Source organism: Eublepharis macularius, chromosome 5 (assembly GCF_028583425.1).
Source record: "Eublepharis macularius isolate TG4126 chromosome 5, MPM_Emac_v1.0, whole genome shotgun sequence".
Taxonomy (NCBI): domain Eukaryota; kingdom Metazoa; phylum Chordata; class Lepidosauria; order Squamata; family Eublepharidae; genus Eublepharis; species Eublepharis macularius.
Window position 1 is genome coordinate 153,323,705 of NC_072794.1, and position 20,784 is coordinate 153,344,488.

Here is a 20,784-nt window from a genome sequence, read left to right on the forward strand (position 1 = left end):
GAGGTGGCTTGACTCAATGAAAGAAGCCACGTCCTCCAGTTTGCAGGATCTGAGTAGGTCTGTTAGAGATAGAACGTTCTGGAGGTCTTTCATTCTTAGGGTCGCCATAGGTCGGAAACGACTTGACGGCACATAACACACACAATGCTGAGAATGGCCTTTCTTAACACCAGCTACTAAGATCCTCTAACTAAAGAAGCGAGTGATTAAACCTGGGACCAGAAGGGAGAGGGTAGACAACACATCAAGCCCGCTACTTCCTTCCCTGGCGTGCCAGAACTATATCATGTCGCTTTTTATTACTTGCCATCTCTGTAATGAAGTCTGCACCCCTAACAGCATTATAGTAGCGACTACTGACAAAACGCTAGCCTTTTTTTCAAAGCTCAGGATGACCTTCGAAAACAGCTAGTCTCGCATTCAGTCTTTGTGCTGTGGAGAATGAAACAGCTGCCATTCTGTGAGACAAGACTCCTTTTACACGGAGAAGCAACCACAGGTCAAAGAACATGTCAGTCATACGAGAGACCTTTCTTTTACCAAGAAAGAACTATTCCCAGAGAGGTTTGGATGGAAAACAAAATAAAAAACCATCAAAGATCCGGGGGGGGGGGAGTAAATCCACAGTGATTCAGGACTTAAAACATGCTTAGCATAAAATTTTTCAGTTGACTGAAATCACCTCGCAAACGATAAAAATGATAGTGATTTGTACACTTGCAGTTACTTGCAGATAAAAGCTGCAACGTGCAAAGATCTCTACATGAATTACACGCACATAGAATCATAGAATCATAGAGTTGGAAGGGGCCATACAGACCAACTAGCCCAACCTCCTTCCCAGTGCAGGATCAGCCTAAAGCATCCCTGACAAATATTCATCCAGCCTCTTCTCGAAAACTGCCAGTGAGGGGGAGCTCACCACCTCCCTAGGCAGCTGATTCCACTTTTGAACTACTCTGACCGTGAAAAAGTTTTTCCTAATATCCAGCCGGTACCTTTGTGCATGTAATTTAAGCCCATTGCTTCGGGTCCTACCCTCTGCTGCCAACTGGAACAGCTCCTTGCCCTCCTCCATTCTTATATGCATGAAGCTGCCTTATACTGAACCAACCCATTGGTCCATCAAGGTCTGTATTGTCTACTTAGACTGGTAGCAGCTTTCCCAGGTCTCAGAGAGGTCTTTCCCATCACCTACTACCTGGTCCTTTCAAATGGAGATACCTAAGTTTTATCCATGCAAAGCAGAAGCTGTGCCACTGAGCTGTGGCTCCTTCCCATTCCGTTGGGGCCAAGAAAGAAATTTATTCTTGGGAAAGCTGTCGTGGTACCACTGTGTTTAGCCATGAGCTGTCCCCAAGATGAATTTTAAATGTAAATTTCTTCGGTTATCAGATACTCATTTGGAAGAAGCAAAGGACACATTGTATCCTAACTTTAATAGTTCTCTCTGCACTCACACTGAGTGGCAAGCTAAATATTACAGTTTCATATGACTTCCCTTCACTGTTTAAAAAAAAATTATCTTGGGCAGGCTGCCCATCTGAGCACAGGAAAGATGGAAGAGCAGAAACCATTCCGCTGTTTTGCCTTGTTCATTTTTCACGTCAAAATTGCTCCGTCCAATCTGTTTTTCTTCCCACAGAGGAAAAGAGGTCTATGGCTCAGCGTCAGAGCATCTGCTTTGCACGTGGAAGGTCCCAGGTTCAATCCCTGACATAGCTAGCTAAAAGAATAAGATAACAGGTGTTGTGAAAGGCTTTTGTCTGAGACCCTGGAGGTCTGTTTTTGGTAGACAATGATCGGGATAGACAAATGGTCCGATTCAGTACAAGGCAGCTTCATATTTGTAAAAACTTTGTATCTTTTCTGCTGTGGGAAAACATTTTGCACATTCTGTTGAATGATATGAGTGTGGGAGCCTTCCTGACCTTCCCAGACAGGCCATTCCACAAGGAGGGCATTTTTATAAAGGGATTAGAACTATAACAGAATGGAACAGGCCAGGCGGATGCCTTTAAAATGCAGTGGGATTGTATTCTACCTTTTGCACTTTCTACCTTTTGCATTTTCTACCTTTTGTAATTCCACCACACCTGGCCTATGTAATTTGTTGGTTGCACTATCTTCTAAGTCGTACAAAAGGAATTTTGACACTCAAAAGCTTATACCCTGGAAATCTTGTTGGTCTTTAAGGTACTGCTGGACTCAAATCTTACTGTTTTCTAATTCTGTAATCCTAGTCCAATTACATTGTACGTTGGGATGTCTCACGCTATATGGTTGCATTATTATTTTTTTAAAGTTCTGTAATCTGCCTAGAGTCTCAACAAGACAAGTAGGCTATAAAGTAAATCAAGTAAGTATAAAATAAAGCAGTTGGTATAGGGGTGGATTTGAGATGACAACAGGGTTTGAGTGTAAGCTTTCAAGAGTCAGAGATCTCTTCTTTGGACAGGAAGAAGGGAGCGCTAACTCTTGAAAGCTTATAGTCTGAAAATCTTGTTGATCTCTAAGGTGCCACTGGACTCAAATCCTGCCATTCTACTGCAGACCAACAGAGCTACCCACTAAAACTATCCTTTGAGATGCCAAACATCAGGACATTAATAATCATTCCCTGGCACACCTACAGTCTTGTGTGCAGCCTCAAAAGCTTGAAGGAAATAGACATAGAACTCTATTGTACAGCTAATAGTGGAATCCTAAGCAGAGTTACCCCAGTCTAAGCCCATTGACGTCAATGGGCTTAGACTGGAGTAACTCTGCTTAGGATTGCACTGAAAGTCTAGTTTCCATGATACGGGACCACCTCCCTCCCTATGTTCCTCCACGGCAGCTTCGCTCATCTGAACAGGGTCTCCTGCAGGTACCAGGCTGCACACAGGTGAAGTCAGCAGTAGCCTGTACACGGGCTTTCTCTGTGGTGGCCCCTATCATGTGGAATGACCTGCCTGAGGAAGTCAGAAGAGCCCCCACTCTCCTGGCTTTCAGTAAACGATGCAAAACTGAACTATTCAAAAAGGCTTTTTACTCAAATGGGAGGGCTGCATTGTAGGGATGGGGGTCTCAGGTGCTTCACGAACAAGTTGGGGATCATAGACTTCATCACCATTTTTGCCTCATATATTATCTGCTGCTTTAAATATGTACCCCTATGTACAACCATCGCTCCATGCTGTCTAATGTTAGTCCTAGAATTGATTATGTTTTGCTTCAGTATCTCTACTATGTCTTTAAACTTGTATATGTTTACCTTATGGTATTGTATTGAAATGTACTTACTTGATACTGGTTGTATTAACCTCATACTGTGTAATCCACCTTGAGTCTCAGTGAGAAAGGTTGACTATAAATGACGTAAATAAATAAATAAATAAATAAATAAAATATGTTTAAGGGAATGCAGCATTCCTTAGAGATGTGATTCAGCCCCAGTTATCCTGGCAAAGTCTCAATATGGCCAAAGTGTATGATAAAGCCCCATCACATGACCTTAGTAGAGCAGTATGAGGTTGGACTACAGGGAAAGACTTCTCACCTATGCTCACATCTGAACTAGGCAAGCTATAGTTATTGTAAGAGCATAACATACATGACAATGTGGTTTTTTTTTCCTTCTGAGCCTAAACAACAGACTATATCACACTACTATAATAAGATCTAAATTTACTACATTCTTCAAATTGAGTATTCCGAGGACCTGAGTGTGTCCCAGATCTGGTAGCACATTTGCTTTTAACCACAGTGCTGTTGCTCAATAATATGTCATGGCACTCAGGTAGAAGAAGTGGTTGTTTAATCTTACTTCAAAAAAATCCTAAAAGCAGCAGGAAAGCTAGTATTGAGTTCTAACATCACCTCCCCTGGAAAATTTTTGAAATCACCAATAGCCATGGGCCAAAATAAACTCCATTTCATAATCTGGCACTTGATATCATTCTGTCTCCTATAGTTGCCTGAAGGTACTTGATATTACTTGGTTTTCAGGAGGTCCGTCACAGGTGCTATACAAAGAGGTCTTGCATTTGCGTTAATAATACAGAGCTCAGCCGGAAATGCCATGAAAACAAAACATTATATAGCAACAGTTGTTGCCGAGAACATAGGAGCTTTTATCGTCTGCTAGTCCAGCTTCGCAGTTCTGCTACTGACTAGATAGATAAAGCAAGGGATATGAAGGTAACAACTCCCTCTGGCCCCTCAAGTATCTAGTTTTCATGCCTCAGAGTATGTATATAAATAACTGTCATAGCCATTAACCATTCTTAAACCTCCTTGAAGCTCTCTAATCTTTTTTTAAAAACTCTGTGCCAGATCACTACATCTTTGGACAATGAATTCTATCAATTAACTATGCCTTCTTTGAAGAACCACTTTTTTCCCCCTCTTAAGGTACTGTCCATTAGTTTCATTGGGTGACTCCAAATTCTTACGGTATGGGAGAAGAGAATGTTGAGTTGTTATGCTTCAATTCCCAAACATATTTCCTTAAAAGAGTGTCAGGGTATGGGTCTATTTGTGAGAACAAGGTTCAGTATCCATGTTATGCCCCAGGACTTCTGAGCCCTCCAACATCCTTTAGTGGTGGGCATCAGACAGTCATTGAGTGAGGAAGGGGTTCTGTCTCACTCTAGCCCCTCCCACCCCTGCTCCACTCCTCTCCTTTGATTGGGAGAAAGAAGTCTGGCCCATCCTCCTTGACTTCCCTGCTTCCTGTCTTTTAAAAGATTTCCTGTAGGAAGTGCATTAAAAGCCCATAAAAGGGGGTGTGGTCTGGGCTGGGTGTGGGTAACAGAAGGTGGTTGGGTTTCTGTCTAGACCTTACTTTCCTGTACCCCTCTCTGTTATCTTAGAGGTCCTCTTCCCTGGCACACGCTGACATGAAAGAGGGCAATGCTGCCAGCCTTATCAATGGAATCATCTGTGGGTGCGGCTAAGTGGCAGAGCTGTGCCTCATTTCTGTGCTGCGTGGCAGGTACAGCTGGCCCAGGGAGCATCTCATCCAAGCTTCCCTATGCTGTGGTCCCCCAGCCCTTCCTCACCTGGTCTCAGGCAGGGCTTCTACTGGGGCTTGCCAACATTGCTTCACTCATCAGTGGGGCCTGTGCTGCCTGCCCGGGAGCCTCCACCAACCCAAGTAAGTTCAGGAATGGAGCTCTCAACCACAGACAAGCCAAAGATCCCTCACTCTTAATTCTTGTGCCAAAATGGTCTTCTGAAAGGGCCAACAGTTGAGGTAATATTCCAAGACATCATCCCCCAAAATATGCTAGAAAATGGCAGGATAATCTCTCTCCTGTTACATACACAGTCCTGGTTCCCAAGAAATAGTATATTGAACCATCTCCTCCCCTTCCACTGGGCCCCAACCAGGTGTGCTGCCTCTGTCTTGAATGTGTGGCAATGCACCTGACCAATGCAATCCTCTGCAATTCACTCAACCAATCAGCAATGGTTATTCAGCAGCCTCTTACTTGCCAGACCCTTGTGACACACCATGCTTCTCGGGACTGGAGAAAAATCATGCCTGTATGTAAGACACAAGAGAGCCTCACTTTAGCAGCAATGACAAGGTGAGTTGTAGCACCGCTGGTCATGGAGCAGCATCTGCAGCTGAGGGTCAGGGGAATTATGGGGAAGGCTTAGTGCAATGCCTGTGGGGATCCTTTGGGAAGGGGTCCCAAACATGGTGTCCATGGGCACCATTGTGCCCACCAACACCTTTCCTGGTGCCCGCCAAGTATTTTTAGAAAGTGGCTAGGGATAAATGGGGCTTTGCCAAGCATGGATTCTGAGGATTTGATTGGCTGTGCAGATTTTTAAAAGTATTGCCTGGCAGAAGCTGTTTCCATAGCATAAGATTCACCTGTGTATGACTTAAGGTAGCTGTAGCAGAATTTTGAATCTGGCTCCTCCTCCTGCAGCAGCCATTTTGTGGCAGACATTTTGTGGCTGCGCCCACTGCACAGTGTTACAATTCCAAATGTTCTGCAGGCTCAAAACTCCTGGCCTAGGGCTTATACTGGATCAGTCGCTGCTGCTAGAAAAGCAAATCAATGTAACTTCCAAAAAATGCCATCTACAAACTCAGTCTAGCCCAGAAGATGCCCCCCTACCTTGATGTGACCAATCTGGCCACCTGGATCCATGGCAGGGTGACATCAAGACTACTGTGATGCACTCTACATAGGTCTCAACTCAAAATGAACTAGGAGGCTCCAGCTCAATTATTATCAGGAGCGAGGCAGAATATGCATATTACTTCTATTCTGTAGTCACTCCATTCACTACCCATCAGTTACTGTACTCAGTTCAAAGTACTACTGACCATCACACCAAGACCCTTCATGGCCTTGGTCCCTCATATCTATGGGACTGCCTCTCTCCCTATGATCTGCCATGGCAACTTAACTCATCTGAACAGGACCTTCTGCAGATGCCACCCTGCAAATGGGCAAAATCAACAGCTGCCTGTACATAGGCATTCCTGTAGTAGCCTTCACTTTGTGGAACACTCTCTTGGAGGACATCAGAAAAGCTCCCACGCACCTGGCTTTCTGCAAATTATGCAAAATTGAGCTATTCAGGAGGGTTTCTTACACAGGTAATAGTGCTATGCAGTAAGGAAATGGTTCAGAGATACTTTAATAAAGTGATAGAACCCGTAGACTATACAACTGTGCACTGTGTGTTACTGCAAGTATTTTCCTGCTAGGTCATTCCATGTTGTTTAATATATCGTGCCAAACTGCTTATGTTTTTTCAGCTCTGTATGAGACTTCTGTTTGTTTTCAAATTTCTGCAGTCTATTGTTGCTGTTGTTAACAACAACAATAATAATATCATTTGATCTATATACCAACCTTCAGGACAACACCTACTCAGAGCAGTTTATAAACTGTATTATTATCCTCATGACAATCACCCTGTGAGGTGGGTGGGCCTGAGAAAGCTCTGAGAGAGCTGTGGCTGACCCAGTTGGCTTCAAGTGGAAGAGTAGGGAATCAAACCCGCTTCTCCAGATTAGAGTCCTGCTGCTCTTAACCACTACACCAAACAGGTTTATTGAATGTCCCTGCTATTGATAAAATTAAATTACACTGTGTAATTGTCCTCAGTGTCAGTAATAAAGGTGGATATTAAACAAACAATATTGTCAAGGCTGTCCCTCATCAACCTCTCCATCTTTGGGGTGGAACCTGGATCCATTGTTTACCATGAACCTTGGTGACCTGGAGAGAGCCAGGAGACATCTAGAACAGCACTGGCAGAGAACTCATACTTAAATCTGACAGCATGTGCTATAGAACCTACTGGAAGACATATGAAGCGGTGGTGACAGCAAGGCAGAAATGTTCCTTCTCTGCTACCATTGCATCAGCTAATTCATAACCATCCCATTTGTTTAAGGTATCTTGACACCTGCTGACTCCTAAATCTGAGCCTTTATTGACTCAGGAACAAACAACTAGTTGTAATACTTTTGCCACTTTTATGCTGATAAAATATTGTACATACATGCTGATCTGGAAGCTGGTCATATAACATAGGACAGTAAGAAGAAATATATAATACATTGTCTGGTCTGTGCATAGACCATTTGATTTAATTATCATGATCGGTGCTGACAGGCTCCTGGGATCGGAAAGGCCATTACTTGTGGTCTAGATCCTTGACCATCCTGGCAGCTACATCATGGGAGAACCACATCAACGGATCCTTGGTGCCCATCACAGATCAATCACTATGTCAGGGCACCTTTCCTCAGCCACTCAAAGAGGCATCGATGGATCAATTTCTTTAAAAATCATCCTTAGACTACTGTAAAGCACTCTACATAGGTCTCCCCTCAAAGTAATCATTTGGACACTACGGTTGGTGCAGAACGCCACAGCTACCTTATTACCAGGAGCAAAGCAGTCTGTGCATATTAGTCACATCCTGCAGACAGTTCATGGGCTGCCCATCATTTACCGGATTCAATTCAAGGTATTGTCTATCACATACAAGGCATTTTATCACCTGGGACTCTGATAACTCTGGGACCACTTCTCCCTCTATGCTCTGCTACAACAAACAGCTTTGCACATCTTAGCAGGGTGTTCTGCAGGGGCCACCCAGGAAACTGGCAAAATCGACAACTGCCCTTGCGTGTACATTCTCTGTTGTGGCCCCTACCTTACAGAATTGCCTGCCTGATGACGTTAGGAAAACTTCCGCTCTCCTGTCATTTTTCCAGCTATGCCAGACTTAATTATTCAGGACAGCATTTTTACCAAGGTAATAGAGCTTTGTTATAATGGAATGGTTTGAGAAGAATACTTTGATAACGGGGGACTGTGGACTATATTACTGTTTATAGGACATATTACCTGTCGCTTATATATTATCCTATTGTGTAAATCCTGCATCGTTTAATATGCCATGTTAACACTTATGCTTTGTTTCAGCTTGTTCTGTCTTTTCACTTGGTTATAACTTCCACATTCCTAAGCCTATTCCTTTGCTTACTGGATGTCCCATCCTATTGACTGCATTGACTTACATGATGTAATCCACCTTGAGTCTCAGTGAGAAAGTTGGACTATAAATAACATAAATAAAACAAAAAAACCAATAACAATAACATTATTGATTAACAATATGCCTGAACACATAGAGTCAACATTTTTAAGCCACTGATTCCAATAGAAGCATTAGGCATGTGCTTAAAACTTTCCTATTAAAGTCAACAGCACTTCAAAAGTGCTTACATTTTGTCTGGATCGTGCTGCTAAGCATTTATTACAAACTTCTAACACTCTCCGATGAGAAAGTGACAGAAAAGTGCGGCATGAATTCAGAAGGCAAGATTTCTTTTTGTTTTAATCCCTTCCAGAAACTCTTTGAGACAGTTATTTCAAAGATTCATGAAAATTTGTTTACACTGGCCAAGCCGAGCTCTGAGAATTTCTGCACTTTCTTATCAAGGTATTTCTTCAGATATTTAACATGATTCCTAAGTATCCCAGTTTCATATGAACTGTTTCTATGTACAAAAATTAAGTTTCAAACATCATCCAATTATTATTACAAGTTTGTGAAGAAAGGAACGACGGACATATTGACAGTCCCATGGATTTTTGAATCTACATACCTGGATTGTTTGGCTCTGATAGACTTTAATTACATGAAAATTAAAACTGTAAATTCCTTTTCTTGGTGCTACGAAGACAGACTCCAACGTAAAGAAATTCCCCACGTTTACTAGGATCTACAAATCAAAACAAAACCAAGAATTAATGTAAGCATTCAGTGTGCTGGAACAGAATATAATTAATTTGCAATAGATGCAAGAATCATTACCGCAGCTAAATTTCAGCTGGTTCCTTATTTCATTTCAATATCTGCTTTCCCTAATATATGGCACATAAAATTATTATTTGCATACATGGAAAAGATTTATTTACAGCAAGATATAACTTCCCAGAAATTGCTTTCTAATGATGAAATTGTATGCAGATTTACTTTGGAGAAAGAGTCAGTTGAACTTATTTTTGTGTATGCATGCCTAGGATCAGGTTGCAAATGCTTAGTAAGTAGTATTGGATAAGAAGCCTCCTTGTTCCCTTTGTTTTAAGCTCATGAGGAGTCCTATCAAAGTCAGTGTGATTAATGCGCATATCCAGCTCTCCAGTCTGAGTTCTGTAGGGATGTAAACTCTACCAAGTAGTCAGCCCAATAAAGATGGAACATATTGAACACTAACAGCTGCATCGGGAACACATGAACAACACAAAAGCATATTGTTACAACAGCATCACAGTGCTGTGAGGCAATACATCTGACACTGCAAGGAGGAGCTATGCTAGCTAGAGCCCAGTGCACATATTTAAGACAGGGACCTGAGATGCCTCAAAACAGTGTCCTCAAATGCTAATCAGTCCCTAAACAGGCAGGCTTCTTGATCTCAAGAAGAGAGCATAGATCCAGTTCAGGTGATCATAAGAACATAAGAAGATCTCTGCTGGATCAGACCAACAGTCCAACTAGTCCAGAAAGAACATCATGAACATATTGGAACATGGAGATTGTCTGCAGCAGTAGATAAAAGCAAGAGGCCAGTAGCACCTATAAGACTAACAAAATTTGTGGTAGGAAAGGAGCTTTAATGAAGTGAGCTTTAGTGAAGTGAGCTTTTGTGAAGTTAACTGTGACTTATGAAAGCTCATACCCTACCACAATTTTTGTCAGTCTTATAGGTGCTGCTATAAGACTGCTCTTTTCTAATGTTGGAACATGCAAAAGGTTTCTGGCTTAAAATGATTGATTACCACTGAGAGAAGTGCAGCTTGAACCAAGTAGATTTCTGCTTGTTTTAGGGTCCTTGCACAAGCAGAGTTGTGGGAAATAAACCTCACACTGAATTGATTTTCTGTGTGTGCAATGCATTGTGCAAGTAATTTCTGGGCAGATACAAGAAAGAAAGTGTTAGGCATTGCACAAGATCTTCCACAAGTCAAGGTGCGTTAAGTCTGTTTCCATTTCTACAGGCATACGGTCGGTGCTAAGCGGTGCCGCCCCGGTCAGGTGAGTATAGTACATGCCCTCCCTACAAATGACACTCTCCATCTCTCACATATTCTCTGCCACAGTGTTTTTGAGATTGTTAAAGGGTGGTCGGCTAGATCATTGTGCCGCTGTATGTATGTGTGTGTGTATATATATGTATATGTATATGTATTTTAGCTATGATATTTTGAATGTTTTATGGTTTTAAATTGTATAAAGTGTTTAATGTAATTTTAAATGGTGTGTTAGGTATAATCCGCCCTGAGCCTGCTGATGTCGGAGGGCAGAAAATAAATTGGATAAAATAAATACATACATACATACATACATACATACATACATACATACATACATACATACATACATACATACATACATACTTGTGCATCACTAGATCTAAGCCTGGGAGTTCAGCCAACTATAGATAGGTGAGATCCTCTAGAATCTCTTACTGAAATATATCTTGGCTTTTCTATAGATGGGGGGAAAATACAAAAAAAGGCTACCCACCCATTCCAGTGGACTTGTAACAAATGGAAGCAATCCAAATAAAGAGGAAGTTTAATTAATGTAAGTTATTCTTTAATGCTAAATAAGTCTTTCTAAAAAATGGTCTCTCGTGTGAGAGATAGGATGGTGGACAAGCTGGACCTTTGGTGTGATCCAGCCTGGGAGAACAGCCAGCTATAGATAGGTGATCAAAAAAAATGCCCCTTGGAAACTTAAAAGCAGGGCAATTGCTCTCCTCTGTTATTGAAGAATTGTATGACTTCTGAGCATGGTGGTGGTGGAAAGGGCTATCAAGCCATAGCTGATTTATGGCGAACCCTGGTGGGGTTTTCATGGCAAGAGACTAACAGAGGTGGTTTCCTTTTTTTTTTTTTAGAAAATTTTATTGGTGAGTATACTTTTCAAATTCAATACGTACATTCCCTCAATATCTAATTGACCCTATCCCCCACCCTTTTCCTCCCCCCTCTCTATCGACTTCCAACAGCTTTCCAACCCTTACCCCCTCTTATTATTTGATAATTCCCTTAGTCTAAGCACATTCTAATTTTTTTCCAGGTATTCTATCATATATATCAAATACCCTATCAATATAGCATGCTTCTATCAATTATACTATCAAATATTCTATCAGTATAATATACATCTAACAATTATACTATCAATATAGTATAAATCTTATACTCCTCAATATAGACCAGTATAATATATTATAATATAATATAATATAATATAATATAATATAATATAATATAATATAATATAATATAATATAATATAATATAATATAATATAATATAATATAATATATAACAAAAGTCTTAGTTTAAACATATTCTATTTCTTTTAAACAGAGGTGGCTTGCCATTGCCTCTGCAACTCTGGTCTTCACTGGAGGTCTCCTGTCCAATTACTAACCAAGGCTGACCCTGCTTAGCTTCTGAGACCTGACAAAATCAGGCTTGCCTGAGCTATCCAAGTCAGGGCCACTGCTTCTGAGTTCTCTGCTTGAGGTTCAGTTTAATCATTATGGCTAATACTGATAGGTCTGTCCTCCCTAGATGCATCTAATTCCCTTTTAATGCCAAATAAACAAATGACTGTAACTACGTCATGTGGCTGTGAATGTCATACATTTATCACATCATCTGTGATTTGATACTTCACAGTATTGACTCGGATGTTGAAAACCTACGATGCTCAGCTTCTCCATAGATTAAGGAATGTTTCCTGCCCTTGTTTTCCTTCCCATGCTCTTAGACCAATGGATCTCAAACTTTTTGAAGAGGAACCCATTTCTGAGCAGACTCTTGTTTTTCTAGATCCACTTAGAATATGATTTCACACTACCTCCCTCCTTCAAAACATAAAATACAAGAATCTCAAATCAGTTAGTACTAAGAAGGGTTTTTTTTATTTTTAGTATTTATAAATATTTAACGTTATTGAGCAACCAACTGTGGTTTATAGCCATTTTGCTTACTAACAAGGGAAATAGACAGGCATGAAGGGAGGCACAGCAAAAGTGGAGAAATATTGAATAAATCCAACTGATCTCCCCCAAATGTAATGAAAATTACACAAACAGAAAAAATTGATATATTGTCAAAAAATATGTATTGTGAGAAAAAAATTGCATTACATCCAATATCTCATGAGTCATACAATGTATCAACAAAATAATAACTGTTCTTATATACCACTGTTTTGGACAGATTAGTGCCCCACTCAGAATGGTGAAAAAAGTCAGTGTTATTATTATCCCCACAATACAGCTGGGGAGCTGGGGCTGAGAGGAGTGGCTTACTCAAGGCCATCTGCAGAGCTCATGGCAGTAGTGGAATTTGAACCAGCGGAGTGATGATTTGCAACCTAAACACTTAACCACAGTGGAAGGAGTGGAACAATGATTGAACAGGATGATGTCTACTAGCAAGTCGTTTCGATATACAATCATCCTCAGATCCAAACATGTTCCTCTCTTTTTTCTGCCTCCTCATTATTACTAACCCTTGTGTATAAGGACTGATAGATCTTCATTCTTACTTGAATCTGATGAAGTGAGCTTTGATGCATGAAAACCTATAGTCTGGAAAATTTTGTTGGTCTCTAAGGTGTGACTGTACTTAAATTTTGTTCAGTATCAGCTGAGAGAATTTTCTGAGCACAAAGGACTTCTGTTCATTTTCATAGGCTTTTTCCATTTCCATAGCCAGCTGAGAACCTGCATAAGCAAATTGCTTTATCTTTAGGACTAGGGAGTTTTATTGAGGCAAAAGTTCTAGGATTGCCATGAACTTCAGGCAAGGACTTGCCAGATCAATTCAAAATATTCAGATGCTTCAAAAACTGAATCTCAGGTTCAGAGATTCTTTCAAATATTTCAAGCAACCTATTTATGGATTATATTAACTTTTGGCAATCCATGTCTTTCTCAAAGTGCATTCTCACATAACTACCAATCAGAAAAGCTATGATTTAATCCTACTGTAGCATAATGGTTAAGTGGTTGGGATGCAAATCAGCACTCTGCTGGTTTGAATCCCACTACTGCCAGAAGTCCAGCAGGCAGACTTGGGTAAGCCACTCCTCTCAGCCCCAGCTCCCCAACTGTAGTGTGGTGATAATAACACTGATTTTCAGTGCAATTTTATGGAGAGTTACTCCAGTCTAAGGCTATTGACTTCAATGGGCTTAGACTGGAGTAACTCTGCATAGGATTGCACTGTTTGTTTACCTCTCTGAGTGGGGCACTGATCAGTCTAGAAGAGTGGTATATAAGCACAGTTATTTTTTATTTATTTATTTATTTATTTATTTATTTATTTATTTATTTTGTCATGGTTAAACACTATCTGCATAAAGCATATAATTTAGAATATTGGGACCAAGTTGTATATGGAAGACCTATGAAAATTTTAGTCATCGTTATTAGAATCCAATTCCATTAAAACCAAGGCAAGTTTGATCACTGGCTTCAAGGGCATCATGTAACACTCTAACACCATAAACTGTCATCAGCTGGATAAACATCTGCTTCAGTACTCCTGTTTTATGATAATACTGGGCTGCAGAACTCATCCTTAGCTTTTAGCCATAAGTCTTTCTCTATTATCTCTCTCTGACACCCATCCTTATACCCTCAGCATTATCTCTAATTAAAAATATCTCTCTAAAAAGAGCTGGTCTTTGCAACAAAAGATAGGTGATTCAAGTGAAAATGTGAAATACGTGCACAGAGAATCAGTGTGGTACAGTGGCTAGAGCATTGGTCTAGTATTGGCCAGACCAGGCTATTCACTCCATCAAACCTGTCTCATAGGTTTCCTAGAAGGCAAGGAAATCATGTATATAGCCCTGACCATCTCAATGTGCTAAAAATGTAATAGATGCATCTCCAATTGCACACAAGTCCCTTTTTTTCCAAAGAAAGTTTTCTCTACATATACTTTAAAGTCAGTCCCATTGTATTCAATTGTGTGTGTTCCTAAGTAAGCACATACAGGATTAAAGCCCATCGGTGCAATGTTAAACAGAGTTACTCCTCTGACAGTGCCATCCTAAGCAGTTACACTCTTATAAACCTGTTGTAGTTAATGGACTTACAAGGGTGTAACTCTGCTTAGGACTACATCTTCATTTGGAAACTAATTAAAGAGGCAATGACGATAACTCTAGTTTGGTAAGTCCAATGTTATTGAGCAATTGTGGTTAAGCAAGTCATTTATGGGACAGACCATAGTTGAGGGATGAAGGTTCCTGAAATTCCCTTCCAGGTTTCCTAATTAGGGCTACCTCTGTCTCTTCCTACGATGTCTTCCTCAAACTTTTTCCCAAGATACTTACGGTTTACTGTGCCATCCTAATCAGAGTTACACCCTTCTAAGAACGTTGAATTCACTGGTCTTAGAAGGGTGTAACACATTTTAGGATGGTACTGTTAACTTCATCCCCATCTGAAATGAAGCCTAAGTATATATAGATGAACTTTTTCCAAATTCTTTCCATTGTTACTTCAACCTTTTCCTTCCTTTCCTCTCTCAGTTGTCTCCTCCAGCTATAATTGTAAGTATTTTAGGAGACACTGCATGCAAAGCACATGGAAGGAATAATAATAGTTAATAAGATGATGATTATGATGCACATATATACTTGATCTATATGGATATTTTCAGAAGGACTAAGAACAGCCCTTGCCCTGGCAATTGCTGGCAATGTGGGTAGACATACTAAGCTAAATAGTCCATACATGTGTAATAACTCAAAGCAGCTTTATCATACTGCTTACTTTACAAAACTCAAGAGGAAGTCAGATTTCACCTTGAGCGTTCTTGGAAGGCAACACACACACTATTTGCATACCTTGCCATCTGCAGCACTATATTGGTGAAAGTGATTTTTTTTAAGTCACCTCTATTACAACCTCACTCCTAAACACATTTACATGACTTCGATTGAAATTACATTCAAATTTATTTGGTTAGCATTTGCAACTTTGACTTAAGATCAATACGACTTTCTTCCCAATCAATCTACTTTCAGGTCTGAGCAGATCGACTTTTCTTGCCATGGCAATTGGGAGGAAAAAAGCACTAATTATCTTTACATACAACAAGCAACATATGTTGGCTTCTTTTCCAGTCTTGTTTGGAATAAGAGTGAAGAGTAAAATATGAGCATAGGTGAGTGGGTTGTTTCTCATAGGCAAGCAGGAACTCAAGAACATGGTAGGAAGATGAGTAATTAATTATATGGTACTTAGGTAACACAAAAACTGTAGGGGAGAAACACTTACAATTCAAGGCTTGTCACCTGAGGCAGGACAAAAAAATCCCATGGCTTGCCTCCTCCTTCTCCTCCTCCTCCATCAAGATAGGCAGCTGTCTGATATTTGAACCACATCTAAGTCTATTACATATCCACCTGTCTCCAGGTCCCTTGAAAAGGTTAATGACAGTGTGACTGAGTAAGGTACAAGATTCCGAGTTTGCAGTCATGGGAGAGGCTGGAGATCCATCACTCTCTCTGAGATTATGCTCAGGAAGAGAAACTTGGGGGGCTTAATTAGACCATTGGGCTAATATTTGCAAAGGCACGCTCCTGCTATTGCACATAATGAGAAGAGGATAAAGAAGGAAATAGCTGATAGTAGTATATTAGACAAATCCCAAGAAAAGGCATGAATTTCAGGCTGGAGCTGACTCAACATAATTGGAACTCCTCTCTCTTTTCTCTCTCCATAAGCCTGATTCAGCCAAAATTAAGACCTTTTAAATTCCATTGTTTTTGGTGGGAGAGATGGAAGCACGTACTTGATTTCCCTTTTTGAAGTAGATGGATTTTAAAATATTCTAAAGTATAATACTTTTGCGGGTCAATAGAAAGATACTGTTTCGTGACTTAAAGTACCATCCTAATCTTATACATTGGGAGAAGAAGGAATAAATACATTTCTTTGGTACTGTTTGGACATATAGTTTAATTTTTTTAAGCCTGTGATTAGGACAGATTGAGATAGAAAGGAAAGGGAAAAGGTGTATGGAAAGCCTTCTTAGCATTGCTAGATTCTGCAGTGATTCAACTAAGGTGCGGTGAACCTTACAAAGGACTGTCTGTGTATTTCTCACAGTGTTACCTGCCTCTGTTTGACTGCAAACATCTGCTTCCAGTCTAAGGAGTGCTGTATTCTTTCTGATGTGATTGCTTCAGAATAAACAGTTTGTGGGTTGCAAGCTGCATCTAAATTCCACGTAGAGATTTTAACACCTTATAAAGTGATAAAAGGTTTGCACGGCTGGGAGACTTGGGTGTAAATCAAGGAATCATTGGACATTTTCATCACGCCTCCCTCACCAAACCTTACCAAAAATTCTTTCCCTGTACATTTCATCCAGATACCAAATCATGCAATCTGTGAAACTGTGGTCCAGTGTATATTTACCAGGAAGTAAGCCTCACTGAATTCCATGGGATTTACTTCCAAGAAAACAGGTGTAATATTAGGCTTCTGAAGTGCAGACAAAAACTGTGTGACCTCTGCATTCTGCTCTTCCTTCAGATAACTTACAATTACCTTAAAACTGGCTGTGTGGGTGACCTGTCTGGTCTTCATTCATTAATCTTACCAAGAACAGAGAACATTTTTTCAAACATTATTGGAACATAAGCTTTTGAGTGATAGGTAGCTCTAATTGTGAATGCTTAATAGTTGGTACTAACGTAACCCCTTGGGAGCTCTTGATGTATAGGGGAGTATGAATCAAAATCAATAAATCATAAAAAGTAGTTAAATTTTCAGTTCTGGGCAGCCCTGTTACAACCTTATGATTAATTCAGTCAATAGACTTTGAATGTGTAAATGCAGCCTGAGTTGGTTCAGTGAAATGGTTATAACTTCATAGGAGGAGCAAAAAAAAAACCTATTGGCTGCTGCAGGAGGGAAGGAGTGATTGCCCATGAGTTTTTCCTCTCACTTTGTAAGTTTCAGCCCATCGTTATCCAGGGAGCATTATAAAGAGTTCACGGATCAACTCTCACCTGTTGATCGCCACCTCTTCTCCCTGTACAGATCTCTTCCCAGTTTAAGGAGGTAATGCCATCCTCTCCCAACCACACGTATACACCTCTTATCTCGTCCCATTCTCAAGAGAGAATTGCATTTTTTAAAAAAATATTTCATCCTTAGTCAAAATTCAGATCCAAAACCCATTCATTTTTTTAAACCTGCTTCTTAAATCCCCCACAAAAATCACAAGAATGCTCCCCCACTTCTCTCCCCCAACACACACACACACCTTTTAATAAGAAGCACAACAACAGTCAACGTTTGTTTCTTTCTGGGTTTTGTTTGTTTGTTTACCTGGTCGAAGTAAATTATCCTGGTTTTGTTGCTCATCTCGGAAGGTTCATGGTTGGTACTTCTGACTGCCGAAAAAGCAACCTTAGAATTAGCAGCCCGTACGGAGATCCCCAGAGGAGAAGAGGATGAACCTTTGGAATCGGTGGCCGGGTTGGAATCGCAAACTACCAAACATTTCCCTTCCAGCACGATGGGCTCCGTGTCGTTCTGCGCCCACACCGGGAAAGCAGGGAGAGCCAAAGCCAGGAGGACGGTCGGCACCATGGACAGCGCCCTGCTTGAAGCTCCCATGTTCAGCACCATGGACAGCGAAACCTTGCTCGGAGCGCCCCGACACCGCTCTCCTTCCACCTCTCTCCACTCTTGCACACACCGCAAAGCCAGCAATCGCAGCCCTACCAGCAGCGGGGAGAAGGCAAAACACACGCACTCACACGCCACTAGCAGCGCATCAGCAGCGATAGCTTCCCCTGCACACTTCCAGCAATTCCAGGGGAAAGTCCGTGTTTCTTCTTGCCTCTTTTTGCTATCACTGGTTCCCTTTCCAGAGCGCTGGACAGCGCGGAGACAAAAGCTGCGCTTCCCAGCGCCCCGTTCTTTGCCGTCCAACCCCCCCTCCACATCCAGGAGGAGAAGAGAGGGGGGGGAAGCCCTAAGGTGAATTATTGATGCAAGAGAGAGAGATCAGGAAGAAATAAAAATATTTGACGTAGCCGTCATTCTTTCCATCGCGATCCTTTCCCTCGCTGTCCTGCAGGAATCTAGCGGGCGCGCCCAACTACGGAGGGCAGGAGCTCGTCCGCCAAACTGGCTCCCAGACTGTGGCTGAGCTCATTTAACAGGATGCTTTGCAAAAGCGGAGTTCCCTCGCTCTTTACCACAGTCCTCCCCACCCCAGCGTCATGGCACATTGAAGCACGCCCAACCCTCTCCGTGCACTACCATCGCCTTTGCAGGTACAGGAGTACAGGAGCCCTTCTGGGTATTACCTCCCTAGGTCCCGGGCATAACTTTTAAATTAATGGCGGGGGCGGGTCATAAAATTGGAATATTTGCCCCATTTCTGGGCGTTGAATGACTGAACCAGATGTATTCGTGTGTGGTTAAATATTGACCCAATGGCCAATACAATCGTTAAAGGAACACAACAGGCAAAAGATTTTAACCCTTTAAAAACTGCAGAATTATGGGAAGGGCGGGAGATTTTTAAACTGGGATGTTCTCCTGTACGTAAACGGATAAGAAACATGCTGGTACACCCCATTTACATTATTCTGCTTCTTGATGGAGCAACCCAGAGGTAGCGAGTTCCAAATAACAGAAAGACAGCTTCCCAGTCCCCCCACCCACCCACTCCACTTTCAAGATGGGCTTGGTCGGGTTTTGCTCTATAGCGCTAACTAGTGGCTCCTTCGGAAATGTTACCAGTTGATACCAAAATTCATTTCCTTATTAGGCGGGATGCAAAAGGAAAACTACATATTCAGGGGAGATCAGCAAACGGCATCTTAGTCGATTTCAAGGTTGTTCCCTTCTGCCTCTGTTACTGTTCTTTCCTTCAATAATATGCATCAATTAAAAACTAAAGAGAATTCTTGTGACACTTCAAAGACAAAGAAAATAATGGTTACTCATTAAGGGGCCACAAAACTGTTTCTTTTTGCTGCAACCAACTTACCCAGTTACCCCTCCTGAATAAATAAAGTAACTAAGTTTAAGACTTTGAAATTATTATTATTTAATTTCATTTCTTTACTGCCCATAGACAAAGCTCTCTGTATGCCATTAAAGGTATTTGAATTGAATTGAATTGAATTGATAAATCTCTCTGGGCAGTTTACAACAAGTATAAAACAATAAAATACAATAAATAGACATTAAAATTAAAAATTAACATAAAATAACATAAGAAGATTAAAACAGTAGAAATAATAAAGAATCATTGATAGAGACACCAAGCTAATGTTGTAATCCTCCCTGAGCCCTTCGTGGGGAGGGCGGAATAGAACTCCAAAGAAAATAAACAGATCTTTAAAAGCCTCTGTAAAGAGGGCTGTCTTAACCTGGCGCCATAAAGATGGCAGATAAGGTGCCAGGTGGACCACAGCAGGGAGGTTTTCCAAAGGCAGGGGCTACCACCAAAAAAGGCTCTCCCCTTCATTGCCACCCTCCAAGCATCTCAAAGAGATGGCAGTTAGAGGAAGACCCCAGAGGCTGAGAACAGTGTCTAGGTAGATTGAGGCCAAGAGAGGTGCTCCAACAGGTATTGTGATCCCAAACCATATAGGGCTTTGTAGGTTAAAACCAGCACCTTGAATTGGGACCAGAAACATACAGGCAGTCAATGCAGGCAGACCAGAATTGGACTTGTGTGTTTGGACCTCTCGGTCCCAGTTATTGATCTGGCTGCCACATTCTGCACCAGCTGCAGCTTTTGGACTGTCTTCAAGGGCAGCCCCACATCGAGTATGTTGCAGTAATCCAATCTGGAGATTACCAGAGCATAAATTACTGAAGCCAGGCTATCCGTGTCCAGACAGGGGATGCAACTGGGCCACCAGACGAAGCTGATAGAAAGCACTTCAAGCCACCGATGCCACCTGAGCCTCAAGTGACAGAGATGGTTCAAGAAGCACCCCCAAGCTATGAACCTGATCCTTCAGGAAGAGTGTTTAGTGACTAATACTTGAGAATAAAGACAAGCGGGCCTTTTCTATATTGAGCGATGTTTGGTTGCAGTGCAGTGCACCAACAATTGATACCTGATTTCATCTCGATACTTCACTGGACAAAACTACCATAGAAAGTACTGTAACCTGGAACAATGTGAGAATGCATAAGAACTGTATAAGAATATGGGA

The 20,784-nt window shown here is 41.3% G+C and overlaps 1 protein-coding gene across 1 annotated transcript in view; it reads right to left on the reverse strand.

Annotated features, from left to right (window-relative positions):
- Window positions 1–18,214, reverse strand: part of CBLN4 (cerebellin 4 precursor) — a 34,004-nt gene extending 15,790 nt beyond the window's left edge. Inside the window, exons 1-2 of the mRNA XM_054981465.1 lie at window positions 17,924–18,214; window positions 9,140–9,256 (exon numbers count right to left, since the gene is read on the reverse strand). Coding sequence (XP_054837440.1) covers window positions 9,140–9,256; window positions 17,924–18,214 — 408 coding nt within the window. The remainder of the gene's footprint in view (window positions 1–9,139; window positions 9,257–17,923) is intronic.
- Window positions 18,215–20,784: the final 2,570 nt, after the last annotated feature.